At 42.0% G+C, this 15,231-nt stretch overlaps 1 protein-coding gene across 1 annotated transcript; it reads left to right on the plus strand.

Annotated features, from left to right (window-relative positions):
* The first annotated feature begins 3,365 nt into the window (after window positions 1-3,365).
* TSEN2 (tRNA splicing endonuclease subunit 2) lies at window positions 3,366-14,251 on the plus strand. The gene is made up of 12 exons (XM_068419934.1): window positions 3,366-3,421; window positions 4,360-4,555; window positions 5,204-5,285; window positions 5,925-5,961; window positions 7,805-8,336; window positions 8,452-8,529; window positions 9,116-9,166; window positions 9,827-9,965; window positions 11,684-11,720; window positions 12,354-12,465; window positions 13,056-13,145; window positions 13,630-14,251. Exons 2-12 carry the CDS (start codon window positions 4,382-4,384, stop codon window positions 13,687-13,689), a joined length of 1,392 nt encoding a protein of 463 aa, XP_068276035.1. The 5' UTR covers window positions 3,366-3,421; window positions 4,360-4,381; the 3' UTR covers window positions 13,690-14,251.
* The last annotated feature ends 980 nt before the right edge of the window (window positions 14,252-15,231 follow it).

Below are 15,231 nucleotides of genomic sequence, written 5' to 3' on the forward strand. Positions count from 1 at the left end.
ACCACCTTGGACAACAAAACTCCCTAGCACTTCCCTGCATATGGCAACTTAATTTTACTGGCAGTAGAATCTTCATAGCATGAAAATTAGTTAATATTAGCTGTTAAATATTAGTTAATAGCATATTAAATGAGCTCTTATTGTATAAACAGAATGTTTCACCTAAATGATTCCAGATGAACTTTGTTATTGTGGAAGGACACAATCAACTGCAGAAAGGCTGACAGTACATGATTGCAAATGCTTATGTAGATTTTAAAGGATATCACTGCATACGTGGTCACAGAGAGTTTAATGAGCCTGATGGTGAGAGCATGTCCATTGTATCTATATTTCAGTTCTACCCTACCACCAACTGAGAAATCCTGTACCAACACAGAGCAGAGGCTAGCAACTTCCTCCTGGAAAGACACATTGCTAGTTCAGAGGGACAACCATGCATGCGCTAGTGTCCCCAGATGGGACCCTGCTGTAGGAAATTCTGGGGATGGCAATTAAACATCAGGATGTTGGGAGTCAGGCAACGGACAACTGAAAATTATGCAGCAAAGGCAACTGTGTCAAAGTTTAAGGCAATGCATTTCTAGAACTGAAGGGTTACGATCAAGTTGTTCTCATCATGATTTGGAAAAGAGGGTCACATTAGTCTTTTCAGAGAGCTGACATTGGTTTGGACCTTAATTTAATAAAGAGCATTGGAATAATTCAGCTGAGTATCAAGAAATAGTAAGTAATTGAGTGCTCTGCATGAGAAGCAATGAATCAGCCAGAGACAACATAAAAGAGTCTGTTCTCATAATGACATTCCTGAACGGAAAGACAGCAAAACAGAAAGGGAAAGTGGAAAGAGGATTTAACAAACGCAGCAGGCTTTCGGCCTCTGCAGGGCGGTGTGGAGTATCGCACTCTGCCGCACTGCAGAGATCAGAAAAGCTCCTGAAAGGATAAATCCTGAAAACTCCCATGCAAGGGATGTTCAGTGCTTTAGTGCAGGCCCTTGTCTCAGGGCAGGATTAACTGAACCTGAACCATTCCTGGAAGACGTTTGTCTAACCCGCTCTTAAAATTTCCAGTGATGGAGATAATACAATCCTCCTAGGTGATGACAGAGTTGTCCTCACCTCACAGGTACAACATTATTTTGCGATATCGTCTCCTTGCTCCTTCCATTATTTTCCAGTGGTCCTGCAGAACAATGTGTGTCTCCCTCTTTGCAATGGTCTGGTTTGCCCATGTTACCTTTTCTAGACTGCGCTATTTCAGTCTTTCCTCATAGGTCACTCTTGTCACTCTCTTCTCGACTCTTTTGAATTGCTCTACATTTATCATGAACTGTTCTTATACCCGGCCATGCTTCAGCTGAAGTCCCATCAGTCATGCACAGAGCTGATGAGTGAGTTCACGTGTCTTAGACTCGGAACTCCAGTACGATACCTGGTTTTCACAGCAGTCTGACATTTCTGAGTCATTCCCAGTTCGTGATTCACTATCATCTTGAGGGATTGCTTTTCAGAGCTACGGCCTAGTCATTTAGCTGCCGCCTCGTCCTTTGCTGTCTCATCATAAAAAGGGAGATCCAGATATTTGTGAAAGTGTCTGTACAACTACCGATATTCTAAAAAAAACTGGCACGACTCATCTTAAAGAGAGCTTGTCCTTCGGAGAGCAAAACTTCTCATTGAAGCATCATCTGGGTTTATGACCAGGAATGGGAGCAGACATTTGGTTAAAGAAATAAGAGTGCGATTCAGAACGGCGTATGCTGCGGTTTCCCTCTCAAGGCTGCACGAAGATAATGAGATGTGAAGGAAAGCGACTGACCCGCAGCTTTTAAATGTTTTGTCTCCTCCTCGCTGTAACCTGCGTCTCATAGTAATGTGTCTGCACAATGAGAAAATACAGATACATCTAGCCCAGATAGACTCCACTTCCATTTAAAAGTGACTTGATTTGACAAGTTTAGATGGAATTTTGAAACAAAGTAACATATTTGATCCTGGCTTACTGTCGTGTTGTTACCTAGAATACTTTAACTCACGGGCATTTTAATGGTAGAGCTGTAAGAATGAACCTGAAGTTATCAGAGCATTGCCGTGTACTTTGGTGGCAGGAATACGAGGTGGTATTGCATCAATATCCTCTGTGGTTTAGCATCAACATTTTGTATGTGAATTGATGTTCAAATTAAATTAACTCACGAGCTGGTATATAAAGTGGAATTATGTAGGAAGTTACTGCAAGAACACGAGCTTAGTATTCTCATGTTTTGCGCTGCATTTCCTGTGTGACCTTATAACCATTACTGCCTCCCCATGCCTCACGAGTCTGTCCAGAAAAGAAATAAAATACCTTAAAAAAAAGATGTAGTTTTACAACTTTTCATCAGTGAATTCACTGATATCTCTGTTAAAAATCGGACAGAATTCTCTACTGAGAGTCTCTTCCCGGAGCTGAAATGTCTTGGTATCTTTCTGTGATTGTGGCACCTCACAATATAACCTCAAAATAAGAAAAAGTACTTGCATCGTAGTTGCATGTATGATTACAAATTTGATGAGAAAGGCTTCCAACTAGTAAAAAGTTTACTGCTTATCGAAACAGAAAACGGGGTGTTTGCACCTCACTAACTAGAGAAAATGCTTCGCATCTTATTCAGGTACCTTTTTCTTTTTAATTGCACCACCACGTCCTCCTGAATCCAGCTCTGGTAATAAGCTGCACCATCACAATTACATCTGTTAAGGAGTTGTGTAAGCAGCATTGCATTATCCCAGGCGGGTACATGAGTCACGGCCATGTCAAGGGTTTGTTACAGAGCCAAAACCAACTGCTTCAAGGTGAAAATCGTCTCTCTGCCTCACCTCCCACAGCTATAAAATTTCATCCACCCATTTCAAATGCCCCTCGTTATGAAGCTCATCATTCATTTCAGGGTGGGTGTTCCACACAAAATGCCATTTTTCTCTCACTTTGTTGTTTAAATCGCCAGCACCGGTTGCTTTGCCGCCTGTGGACGTTATTGCAGTGTCAAGGTTGGCAGCAACTAGAAACGCGGCGTGTGGCGCAGAGCTCCCCCGGGAGCCCAGTCCCGCTCGCATGGAAGCCACGGCCGCGGCTCTCCCTTGAGGCCCGGCCCGCAGCCGGGGGCCTCCCCACACACCGCCCCGCCGCCTCTGCTCACGCCCCGGGCCTGGGGCGCCGCGTCCCGTCACACCTGCACGCGAGGTACGGCAGAGCGGGCCAAGGCCCTCACAGCCGTGAGGGAACCCGGCGCAGCACCGGCGGCTCCCGCGGCGCCTCGCCCCGCCCTCCCGCGGCCTCCCCGCCAGACGCGCCCCTGCGCACCGCCCCCGCGCGCATGCGCGGCGGGCTCTCGCGGCGCTGGCTGCCGGCGCGCGGCCTCCTTGTGCGGCGGTGACGGGTGCGTGGGGCGTGCGGTTGCTATGGCGACGGGCGAGCGGCCGTGCCCGGCCTGTGGCCGCCCGGTAGCCGCGGGGCCGGGCCGGCGTGCCCCGCTCCCCGCTCCTCAGCACCTCGCCCCAGGCGGGGCTGCCGGTGCCGGGGCGGGCTGGGTGCTGTGTGGGTGGCCGCCCGGGCGCGCGGCGCCGCGCTGCCGGCCCTGGCCCTAGGCCTGCTTCCGCGGCCGCAGCGCCGGGGGCCCGGCGGGCGGGCGGAGCTGTGGGTTCGGTTGTCGTGCCGGGGACAGGCCCGGCCCTGCGTAAAGGCGGTTCCAGTGCCTGGGCACCAGCAGGGTTCGTCCCCCATGCGCTGGTGGCAGGGCCGTGCCGCTCGGAGCTGCAGCCCGCGGGCACGAAATCCGCCCGGCGCCTCGGTGGTTCCGTCGGGCGGTGAGGGGCACCCGTCCCCTGCGCCTCCAGAGAGCCCCGGGCTCTGGCCGGCTGCCCCGGGAAAGGGGTTCCCTTGTGTAAGGAGGAGCGGCCTGCCAAGCCGCTGCTCTTTCTTCAAAATTTATTCCTGTAATTATTGAAAACAGTTTATATTTAGGCATTTGCGTGCTGTGGTTTGTGCTGTTCTGCTCATTCGCCTGTTTTATTCTTGAAACGTTTTCAGCAGTTTATGTACTCACCTTTCATCTTAAGTTTACTTTATAAACTCTTGGCTGAGAACTGTCCCAGCCTGGTCTTCAGGGGATACTGCAGTGCCCAAGAGAAAAAGATTAACGGATAACGCCAGCAAATCGCTGCTTATGTTTGTCTGGCACGATAGTTACAGAATTAAACTTGGATTGTACTGTAGGATTTACTGCTAATTTGCTATTGGGAAGGGAAAATTGCTGAAACATGTAAAAATGGGTGAGCTTTAACTCCTGAACATTACTGTTTTGTTTCCACCTTTTAGGAGGACATGTTAGCATTAGGAAATGGCAGAAGCAGCTTTTCATCCGCCAAGAAGGAAAAGAAGAGTTTTTGAGTCATATGAGTCTCCCTTCCCTGTGGATGTAGGTGGGAAGGATTTCAGAATATGCCAGGCTGAAATCATTAACAACAATGTTATTGTGAGGAACCCTGAAGATATTGAACAGCTTTATAACAAGGTGCTGTACCCTGTTTGCACAGTGTTTTAAACTTAGGTAAAGCATAATACTTGTTAAAATCTGCCTGCCTTTATGCTTTCCTTCCCCTTTAGCCTCCAGTAATCCTCCATATCTCCCTCCTTTCCTGAAATTAACCCAAAACATATATTCCGTATCAAATGTGAAAAGTATTTCATTCTTATCCCAGCAAATAAATTTTGGAATGAAGTGATGTTGTGACCTAAAAAACAGCTGGAAAGACTTCATGTTTGTTATGTTTAGTTCTCCTTTCAACATTTTATGCAACCTTGCACAAGCATTTTCTTGTTTTTTAAAGCTCAGGAGGTTGGACCGTTAATGTTTTATAAATGCCTGTGGAATACTTTTAACTTAAGAGTGATTTCTTCCTGAGTAAAATAATCTGCATTAAGCCTCTGATGTCCAAGTACCATTTCACCACCGTTCTTATGCAGTGGTTAAATCTTTGAGTGCAGGTGTTTGATATTGAACTAGTTATCATGAGCTAAGCAACAAGCTTTAGGCAAAGGTTAAATGCTGCAGAATTTCAGTTATTTTTTTCAGCTGATCTTGGCAGTAAACATTTTATGTTTGGAAAGAAGTTCATTTTTGTCTGATGATATAATAAGGATTTGTTCCTTTTCTTTGCAGGGCTATTTTGGAAAAGGTATCCTTTCAAGAAGTCGACCAGTGTACAGCATTTCAGATCCGTTACTGGTTACTAAGTGGCAAGGTAAATTCTGCCTATTTGTACTTCCATCACTATTCTAGTAGCACTTTTTACTCATTGAAGATACGTGTTTATAAATTACACACAGAAAAATAACCTCTCTCCCTCCACACATGTCTCTGATGATGGCCAGTGCCAGATGCCTAGGGAGAAGGCAGGAACGGGAAACACATGTTGATAGCTCCTTAGTGCATTCCCTGACCATCACTGAGTTGTTGCTTAGGAAGTCTGTAAGCAAAGGTATCATCTTTGGACTTTTCTTCCTATACCTTTCCAGTTTTTCTTTGTTTTAATTGTTAGATTTTAGTGTCCATGAAATCATGAGGCAAGGATATATGACATTTTTAATCTGCGTATAGCTAATTGCATCTGGTCTGCTCTTGGTTGTTTATAGAAAGACTTTTCACAGGCTGCAGAAAAATAGTGTATTTAGTTGTTCTGCTTGTGCAGGGTGTTCAGTCTTCGTTATCTCTGTACCTTTTCTGGTTCTGCTGTGTCCTTCTTGAATACAGGTTGGACCAAAATGGCATAGAGGATTGAAAATGTGGGTAAATATTAGGCCACAGATTACCTCAATGATCAAAATCACATGAAAACATTTTTACAGTGATGAAACAATGTATAATTTTTTTCTTTATACAGGTGCTAACATAAACATGCCTATAATCACATCAAAAAAGTAAGTTAATTTACATTATTCGTGTTTTTTGAGAAAACAGTTGATTGTATTTTATGTTTTACTGGTTTTCAGATAGTTGGCTGTATACGTGCTGATGACTTGCTTCTATTTCTTTTCTCTGTATTTCATTTATAAATCACATTAGAAAAAGTAGAGATAGAGAAGGTGATATTCAGCATGATTTTTCATGTAAGCTTGCATGTATTTCTAGCTGACTAGAAGCCAAGATTGACTGCATGCATAGTAGTTTGGGTAATTAATTCATAATAATATCAACCGTAATAAACTTGTTCTTCAGCTGAGGAGGAGAAAGAGAAGTTTCTGGGGCAGGCTATTTAAAATAACTTTCCCAGTTCCTTATTGAATTAATACAGCAGGGGCTGAAGCAGCCCTTGAACTTTTATAATACATAAATATTTTACTTTTTTTTTAAAGTCTCTATTAACATTTCTAGTTTGTACGTTTAACAAAACAGAGTGTTGGACCACATATTTATCCTGTTCCACTTAAACAATACATGAATTAACTGTAAGAGTGTACAAGTTAGTTACTGTGTTTGCTTTAATCCTATGATAACTCTAAAAATTTTACTTTACTGAAATTTAAAAGTCACGTTCCTTCAGTCCTCAACTTTAGGTAAGACAAACAGCAGCAATATTACTACTGCTGCTACTACAGTTATTACCACTTGCAGAAACACTTGTCATTCTTATTAGTCTACTTTGTGACTCCTTTATGTGTCAGCAAATACAGCTGAGCGTCAATGAATGTGTCATTACATTGGTGTAGAAGATGCATCGTGTAGATCTCGGTAGAGATCTGTAAGTGCAAATTAAATGGTAATTAAGTCATAGGACAAAGAGGAGTCTATTTTTAATAATAAAAAGTACAGCACTGAATTATATAGTTTTATTATGAGACTTCAGAGGGATTTATATTTTGTGTTGACACATGAAATTCGCATTTAATTGTCTTTGCAGTTCTTCATAACCTGGTCTGTAATTGCTGTGTTAGGATTTTGTTTTGAGAAATAAAGAATATTGTACTAGAGTTGTCCAGGTTTGAGTAAGGACAGCTGCACTCGGCTACCTGTAACTTTCACAAAATGAAGAATGGTGTCTTCAACTGGATATTCATGTTATCTCCCAAGGAGAAATAACTGAGGGGGCACTACAAACTGACAACTGGGATCATCGTAATTGAAAAATATTAGAAATATTTACGACTTCCAGCTACTATCTCACTGATGGGATTATTGTTACTTCTCAGGGTTTTGGTTTAAACTGAAAGTAGCTTCTGCTTAAGTTTTTTACGCTGGTGTATTTGCTATGCCATTGCTGTTTCAAAGGTAGTTAACACAGTTTTGAAGATACTGTTCTCAGTAGTTAGCTGTATAATAGATGAAGTGTGTGAGAGATCTATATGCAAAGTCTTGTTGCATATTTTAATCACGCAAGCTCTGATACCAAGATGGTTTTGCAGGGAATTCAGGCTTAAGGCTTCCGTGGGAGAAGGGAGTTTTTGCCTGGTGAAGTTCTTGCTTCTTGACACCATATAGCAGTAGTCCTTGAGCAATGTTCGGTAACGGTGTTTGTTGCCGCAGAAATCTGAAAGGCAAAACAAAGCCACAGAAGGCAGCAGAATCTTGATGTTCGGTAACGTCATCTGCAGCTTCCTGAAGACTGGAGTCCTGTCGCATCGTGCATGCACGTACTGGGGTGTGTGTTCAGCTTTGTTTTGTGAACTGTGTTGAATCTCCTTTTTCTCATGATGCTTATTTTTAAGGTGTTAAATAAAGGATGTAACACGTTAGAACTTCTCATTTATTTTACTTGTTTACTAGGTACCAGCGTCGTGTTCAGTGGGCTAGAAGTATTTTGCAAGAGCAAGGATTTGATGAACGCTCGGTTACCAAAATTCTTGAAAATTACACTAAGCCTCTTGAGCCGCCGTTTTTGGAAAAGGGTGGAACTGAACAAACAGGTAATAGTAGCAACAGAATGGGCCCAAATACAGAAAATACAGAACTTTCCAGACAATCTTCTACAGATATTGAAAATGTAGTAGCCTTAAGTCCTGAGAATCAGAACGAAGGCTACAAGAAGGCCTGTTTGGAAGGAGATTCAGCGTTTGATCCCATGGCCATGTGTGGCTCTAAAGAACAGGATCAAAGGGACTTGAAAGAGATAGCTGAAGGGTCTTGCCAGAAGCATGGTTTTCTTGTGCATTGCGGCTGCACGGCGAAGGAGAGCACTGAGCAAAGATCTTGTGAGATGATCAAGTCGAAAGAGTGTGCTCCAGAATATGTGTTGGTGCAAGAGGAAGAAGAAGGTAGCTTGTGTCCTGAAGATGACTCTGCTCATGTACAAGAAAATGTAAGGATAAGGAGTATCCTGATCTTTTAGAAAAAGTATATAATCACTGCTATTTTCAGAATTCAGTATTTTTTCCAGTTTAAAATTTTAATAATATAGTAAATTTTTCTTGTAGGCTGTTAAGAAGGAAAAACTAGTATGCAGAAGAAATCCATTTAGGATTTTTGAATATTTGCAACTCAGCTTGGAAGAGGTATGTTTCAAATACCGTGCAAGTTGTTTTAATCCGAAAAGTAAAGATTAATCTATGTTACAATGTAATTTAATACCTGTTTCTGAAGTACAGGGTTCTCCTGTGTCTCGTAAACATTTGGATTGTCTTAGTCATGAAAGTAATTTTTAATAACCTGCGATAATTACATGTTATCGTTAAAAAAGAATGTAAGGTCCAATCCCATTCACTTTATATGAATAATCCAACCAACAAAGAGATAGGATTTTAGTATATATTTCAGTGATAGGATTTCAGTATAGAAATACCAGGAATATAACATATAAATCCTGCTTCTGTTGTGCTGCTTCTACATATATTCACATGTGTTAGCTTTAACACCGTGCCTTCAGGAGTCTACAGCACATGCATATGATTTTTTGCAGTGCTATGTGTTGAAATGTAAAGGTCATGAAGACAAATCTCAAAGGAAACTTTCAGGCAACTTGTTTGTCTTGACATTAGGATTCTTGCATAAAATTAATTTGAGCCTGTGTTCTTGTGTAGATTATAAACTACAGGAAGAGTCTAGCTGTCAGTTAACATGATTGTGTTTATTTCTTTTCAGGCTTTTTTCTTAGTATATGCTCTGGGCTGTTTAAGTATTTATTATGGTGAGGTAAGAGATTGGATTAATTTTGAATTACTGGGGATACCATTAGTTTGGGTATGTTTTGGTCTGAAAATGTTACTGACTATGGCAGTATTTTATGCTATTAATTCTGAAGGAGGAAATACCAAACACAGTAATTAGGAAGTTTTTCTTTTAAGTAATGATATTTCTGTTTATGAAATACTAGTCTGAAAGTTTTATGTTTACCAAGGCAAATATAGCTAAGCACAGTCTTTCTGTAGAGAAAGGTTTTTGTTGTAACTTAGGCAGGAAATACGGGAAAAGCAAGCCTGGGAGGAATAATGTGGTGAGTACTCTCTCGGTCCTGAAACAGGAAAATTCCTTGGAGTTCTAAGCATTAATTTATATCAAGATACTGTTAATGTAATGACAAAATAACTGAAACCTGTGCTTCTAGTTTAAGATTTATCAGATTTCCTTTTAAACGAAGGCATTGTGGGACTGATTGTGAAATGCTAAAAAAAACCCTAAATGGAGCAACAGGTTTCTGCCTTATATTTAGGGATTCTGTATTTTATTGCCCAAAGTTCCTGCTCTTTGCAGTGGACTGTGGTATTTGGCTGTTATGCTCTACTACACACAGTATTCTATATATGCTGTAATATTAATTATAGTCACGTTAATGCCTTTGGTTGTGATTTTTAGGAGCCCCTAACTATCCTGAAGCTGTGGGAAGTTTTCAGCGAAGTGAAGGCCGACTTTAAAACTACGTACATGGCGTATCACTACTTCCGCAGTAAGGGCTGGGTCCCCAAAGTGGGACTGAAGTATGGCACTGATCTCTGTGAGTAGCTTCCTTAACAAATGGAATAATTTGCAACTGACTTCTTTCCAGGCAGTGCAAACTCCAGTGCCAAAGATGAATTCAGTAATGAGGAGCTGCGTGACTGGAGCAGGCTTTGCTACTTGCAGTTGGCAAAAGACATCTTTGGCTAGGCTAGGTTAGCAATGAAGTTAGGATGAGTGGAGTATAACATCCCATATCCAGTGGCTGTGGAGATAGCTCAAAAGGCCTGTTGTTTTGCTTTATGAGGTTAATAATTAATACAGGATTGCACTGAAATTCCCTTCCCAAGTTTCTCTACCCCCTCTAAATGCATCTGCTGCAGCATTAACGTGACAGTCTCTGGAATAGCATGTGTACATCTAGATCCCAGTTCATATTGAAGGCCGTGCATCTCGTGATTCATCCCATTTAATGGAAGCTGGACTTCTGCTGAACTTCCTGCTAAGACTGTATGCCTTTTTTTGGGTGGAGATGGACTTGTTTGTTAATGGTTGGGTTTTTAATCTTACAGAAATAATTAGTAGTGTCCATAATCCCTTGCTAAGTAATTCAAGAACTACATTCAGCTCACATCAACGTAAACAGTACAGTAATGCCTGTCGTTACAGGAAAATGTGCATAAAGGGAGATATTTTTTAATGTATGCATAGAAACCAGTAGGTGTTTTAATACTGCTGAAGCAGTTTTATAATTCTGGGGTTTGTGTATTTGAGTCTGTCGAGGTTGTGCTGAGCTAGTCCTTTAGATCAGTGTGTAGGTTTGGCTGAATTCACCATCGCTGTACTTAGTACCCTGGATTGTAGATGGGGTTTTGCTGTTGATCACCTGATGTATATGTGAAATTGGTATTAGTTTGTTCACTGTTCATTTGTGTTCTGGCCTGAATTTGTTGTTTAGCATATCACTGCCTTTGCATTTGTGGCAGACAAAGGAAGTGGATTAGTTTAAGGCTAGGAGGAGTTCTGCCTTACCTCTGAGCTCCTCTAGCTTCTTGTTCTTTGGCAGTACCTTCTTACAATTTATATTACTACAATTGCTTGTAACAGATAATTTGCAGATCATGGTCGTCACTGGAATGAAATGCTGCTCGTCCTTTTCCTGACAGGGTCTGTGCTAGCCAGCTGTATGAGAAAACCTACGCTAGTTAAAGAAGATCCCCTCTTACAAGCTCATGCCAAAGGGGAGAGAGGAAGTGTAACCATTTAGCTCCGTTAGAGCAGTCCAGCTGCAATGAGGCTTGTGTGCTCTTGGGTAGAGAAGGAACTTTTAGTGGGTCTGGTGGGCAGTGTGTGCACTTGTGCCCTGTGCCTCTCCTGAAACTTGTGGAAAATGCTTGCTTGGAACAGAAACTCGATGGCTTATTGTGATCTTGTACTCCAGTGGCTCAACTTCTGTTGTGAGTACAGTGTTAAAAGCATGAGTCTGTTGCAGAAAAATTCCATCCTAAACCTTTCCCCCCAGCAACTGCAAACTGTCCTTTGGCTCTTCTACTTTATCTTTTGCCTGCCACTCCTGCTGCTCCGGCAGTTTTTTGTCTCTTCCCTCTCTTTCCACTTGTTGGGACAACTTAATTCTGAGCAGAATTCAAAAGTGTCGAAGTTTAGTCCTGTGTAATTAAAATTTACAAAATATTTGAAAATATTTATGGACCCAGGTATTAAACTCAGACGGAAACTCTGAGATTATCTAACTGAGATGTTTCTCTTTCATTTCAGTGCTGTATCGAAAAGGCCCCCCCTTCTATCATGCAAGGTTTGAAGCTCATGTTTCTGTCTAATTTCTTATTTCAAATTAGTAAACTTCTCTCACATAAATTTAGTATCTTCACTGGTTAAGCACATATTCCTCACTCAAAATACTTTGCCAGATGCATTCATACTGGGAATGCAAAAGTCCTTTTAGCAGAGGTACTAAATAACGTGATTTCATTGAATTCATATAACAGCAGTAAAACATTAAAAATTAAAAGTTACAATGAGCATATTGAGCACTCATATGATGAACGCACTCAGGAAAGTAATTTGATTTAGTAATACTGACTTAAAAATATATGGTATGGGTAATTTATGTAATTTGGGAAAAAAAACTTTTAAGGCATGATAATAATTGTCTTTATTCATTAGCTAGTCAGGTTGAACTCCTAGATAATAAATTGGTTATAAATGTCAGATTAGCATTCAGAAGAGAATGCTACAAACATCAGCAGAAGGAAGGGTGGGGAGGGAAGGTGCCAGTAAGCATATTCACAGCTTCACCTTTTCTCTTCTCTGCCTAGCAGAAAGAGACTGAAGTTTCACAACTTGCTTACTGCGTGCTGGCGTTTCATGATCTTCCTAAAATGGCAATTTTCTTTCTGTGAATTGTCCTGTCTGCTTTGTTTTCCAGTTACTCTGTCATAGCTGAATTAGTTGATGATAATTTTGAAGGTTCTCTTCGCAGACCACTCAACTGGAAGTCCTTGTCTGGGTTGAACAGAACGACTGTTAGTGCTTCTAAGGTAAGTGTAAGATGCTAGTTTAAAAATAGCTTTAAAATGATACATGTACAGTTTAGTTCCAAAGAACAGGGAGTTGGAATGAGGCTGGAAAGAGAATCCTTCTGTTTCTAGTCTGCTGAAGAACATGTTGAGTTGCCAGTAGGCAAACAAGTTTTCTTTGTCAATATCCAGATGAATTCTGGAAGAGCCTTATTAAAGTTCTGTCACCTGTAGGAATGTTAAAAGTTGTGTGAGGAACAGAAGAAAGACCCGACGGCCACTTCTGTTTTTAAAGCCCTCTCCATCTACCAGGATTTTCTTTTGGACAGTGAAACTGAAAGTTTCCAAAAGACTTTCTCTGTGATAGAGCCTCATACATAGTGCTTCCATGCTCATAGCCATGGTGCTGAGGTGCTCTGATATAATTCTAGTCTATCTTACAGCAGTGTTATGCTTTGATAAGGAAAAAGAGAGATGCATATTATACAGCTCTCCTCTAACTTGGTTTGCAGAGGACATCTTGTAGGAAACTTGGTATCTGCATTTCTAATTAATCTAAAACTTGTATAGAAAGAAATCAGTTGCAATTCATGTTTTCTGTTTACCAACAGGAACTTATGTTATGCTATTTGATTAGACCGTCTGACATGACTGAAAAAGAGATGTCGACACCAGAATGTATGAAAAGAATTAAGGTTCAGGTGAGTAATTACTCCTCTCCTTTGCCTGTGTAGCTTTTCCTTGGGGCAGCTGGACAGCGGACTGGAAGAGCCCCCTTGAACTGTTGCTTGCTCTTTAGCATGCTTTGGTTTTTGCACACATAGCTGCAATAAAATAAACTAGATTCCTTTGTGCCCCGAGGCATGAGAAGTGCACTACACGCTGTTTAAAGGCTTAAGATCTTCTACATTTTAATGTTGCTGCTCCTGTGAATGGAAGCATTTGCATGGGGAAACAGGGATACCTATGAAGACTGTAAGGTTAATGAATGTTTAAAAATGGAGAGAAAAACATATTGAGAGACCATCTCACTTCAGGAAGAAATGTAGTCATCTACTAGAATTTCTCAATGGTCCCATAATATACATCAATTTGCTGAAGGCTTAATCCCCATCTCTCACTGATTGTAGCTTTTTTTTTATTTTTCCTTCCCATTTCCATAATAGTTGCTGTTTTTTATTTCAGGAACTGATTGTAAGTCGTTGGGTTTCTTCCCGTGAGCGCAGCGAGCAAGATGAACTTTAACTGACTGTATAGGAAAATCTTATTTTTTTTAAAACCACATCATGTTGTTTTTGACCTGATCTTCTCATGATGAACCATTGCCTCAGAACAGTTTCTATCAACATATTCAGATGGTATGTATAGATGCTATTTAAAATGAGGTACATCCTGTTTACTGGAGAGAATGTTGTGTTGAAAACTATAACTGAACTATAATAATGCACACAAAGGGGAAAAAATTAAAACTGTGTCCCAAGTGAAAATAGTTGTTTGTTTCCTTAAAATTGACAAACATGTATGTTGGACTGGTGGCTGGGCTGCAGTGATGAGTAATGGTGGTTTTAATATTATGGCAGATCCAGGCATTAGTGCTGAATAGGCCCTACAACCTGCAGAGCTGCTGAAGCCCAACACCTGAATGGGTGCATGAAAGCCGAAGCAATGAGGGATCAAACGGTTTTCTGGGAATACCTCAGAGATTCTTCAGAGTTGAACCTGGGAATTGTAAGGCTAACTTTGCACAGAGTCCTACAAACTTGATAGTCCTCAAGTTTACTGCTAGTTTTTAACTAGTCAAAACTAGTTAAAAGCTGGCAGTAATTATAGGGAGCCAGATAACCTTTTTGGGATACCTACGGTGCCATTCTTCAACCAAAACCTGACCTCATAGCCTTGCTAAAGTTACACAAACTTAGATTTGGGGAGAGATTTGGTTGTTGCAATATTGAGCATTGTAGCACATTGCTGTTAGGTGCCTAGACCCTGGAATTTAGTGGTCCCAACTAAAAGCCCTTATTTTCATAGAATCATAGAATCACAGACTGGTTTGGGTTGGAAGGGACCTTAAAGATCATCTAGTTCCAACCCCCCTGCCACAGGCAGGGACACCTTTCCTCTAGACCAGGTTGCTCCAAGCCCCATCCAACCTGGCCTTGAACACTGCCAGGGAGGGGGCAGCCGCAGCTTCTCTGGGCAACCTGTTCCAGTGTCTCACCACCCTCACAGCAAAGAATTTCTTCCTAATATCTAATCTAAATCTCCCCTCTTTCAGTTTAAAACCATTCCCCCTTGTCCTGTCACTACTTGCCCTTGTAAAAAGTTCCTCTCCAGCTTTCCTGGAGGCCCTTCAGGTACTGGAAGGTGCTAGAAGGTCTCTCCAGAGCCTTCTCTTCTCCAGGCTGAACAGCCCCAGCTCTCTCAGCCTGTCTCCACAGCAGAGGGGCTCCAGCCCTCTGAGCATCTCCGTGGCCTCCTCTGGACTCGCTCCAACAGCTCCATGTCCTTCTGATGTTGGGGGCCCCAGAGCTGGACACAGCTGGTGGGGTCTCACAAGAGCGGAGTAGAGGGGCAGAATCCCCTCCTCGACCTGCTGGCCACGCTGCTGGGGATGCAGCCCAGGACACCGTTGGCTTTCTGGGCTGCAAGCACGCACTGCCGGCTCATGGTGAGCTTCTCATCACCCATCACCCCCATTTTCTTCTCCTCAGGGCTGCTCTCAATCCATTCTCCACCCAGCCTGTGTTTGTGCTTGGGATTGCCCCGACCCACGTGCAGGACCTTGCA

The sequence above is a fragment of the Nyctibius grandis genome, chromosome 29 (genome assembly GCF_013368605.1).
Source record: "Nyctibius grandis isolate bNycGra1 chromosome 29, bNycGra1.pri, whole genome shotgun sequence".
In the NCBI taxonomy this organism is placed as follows: Eukaryota; Metazoa; Chordata; class Aves; order Nyctibiiformes; family Nyctibiidae; genus Nyctibius; species Nyctibius grandis.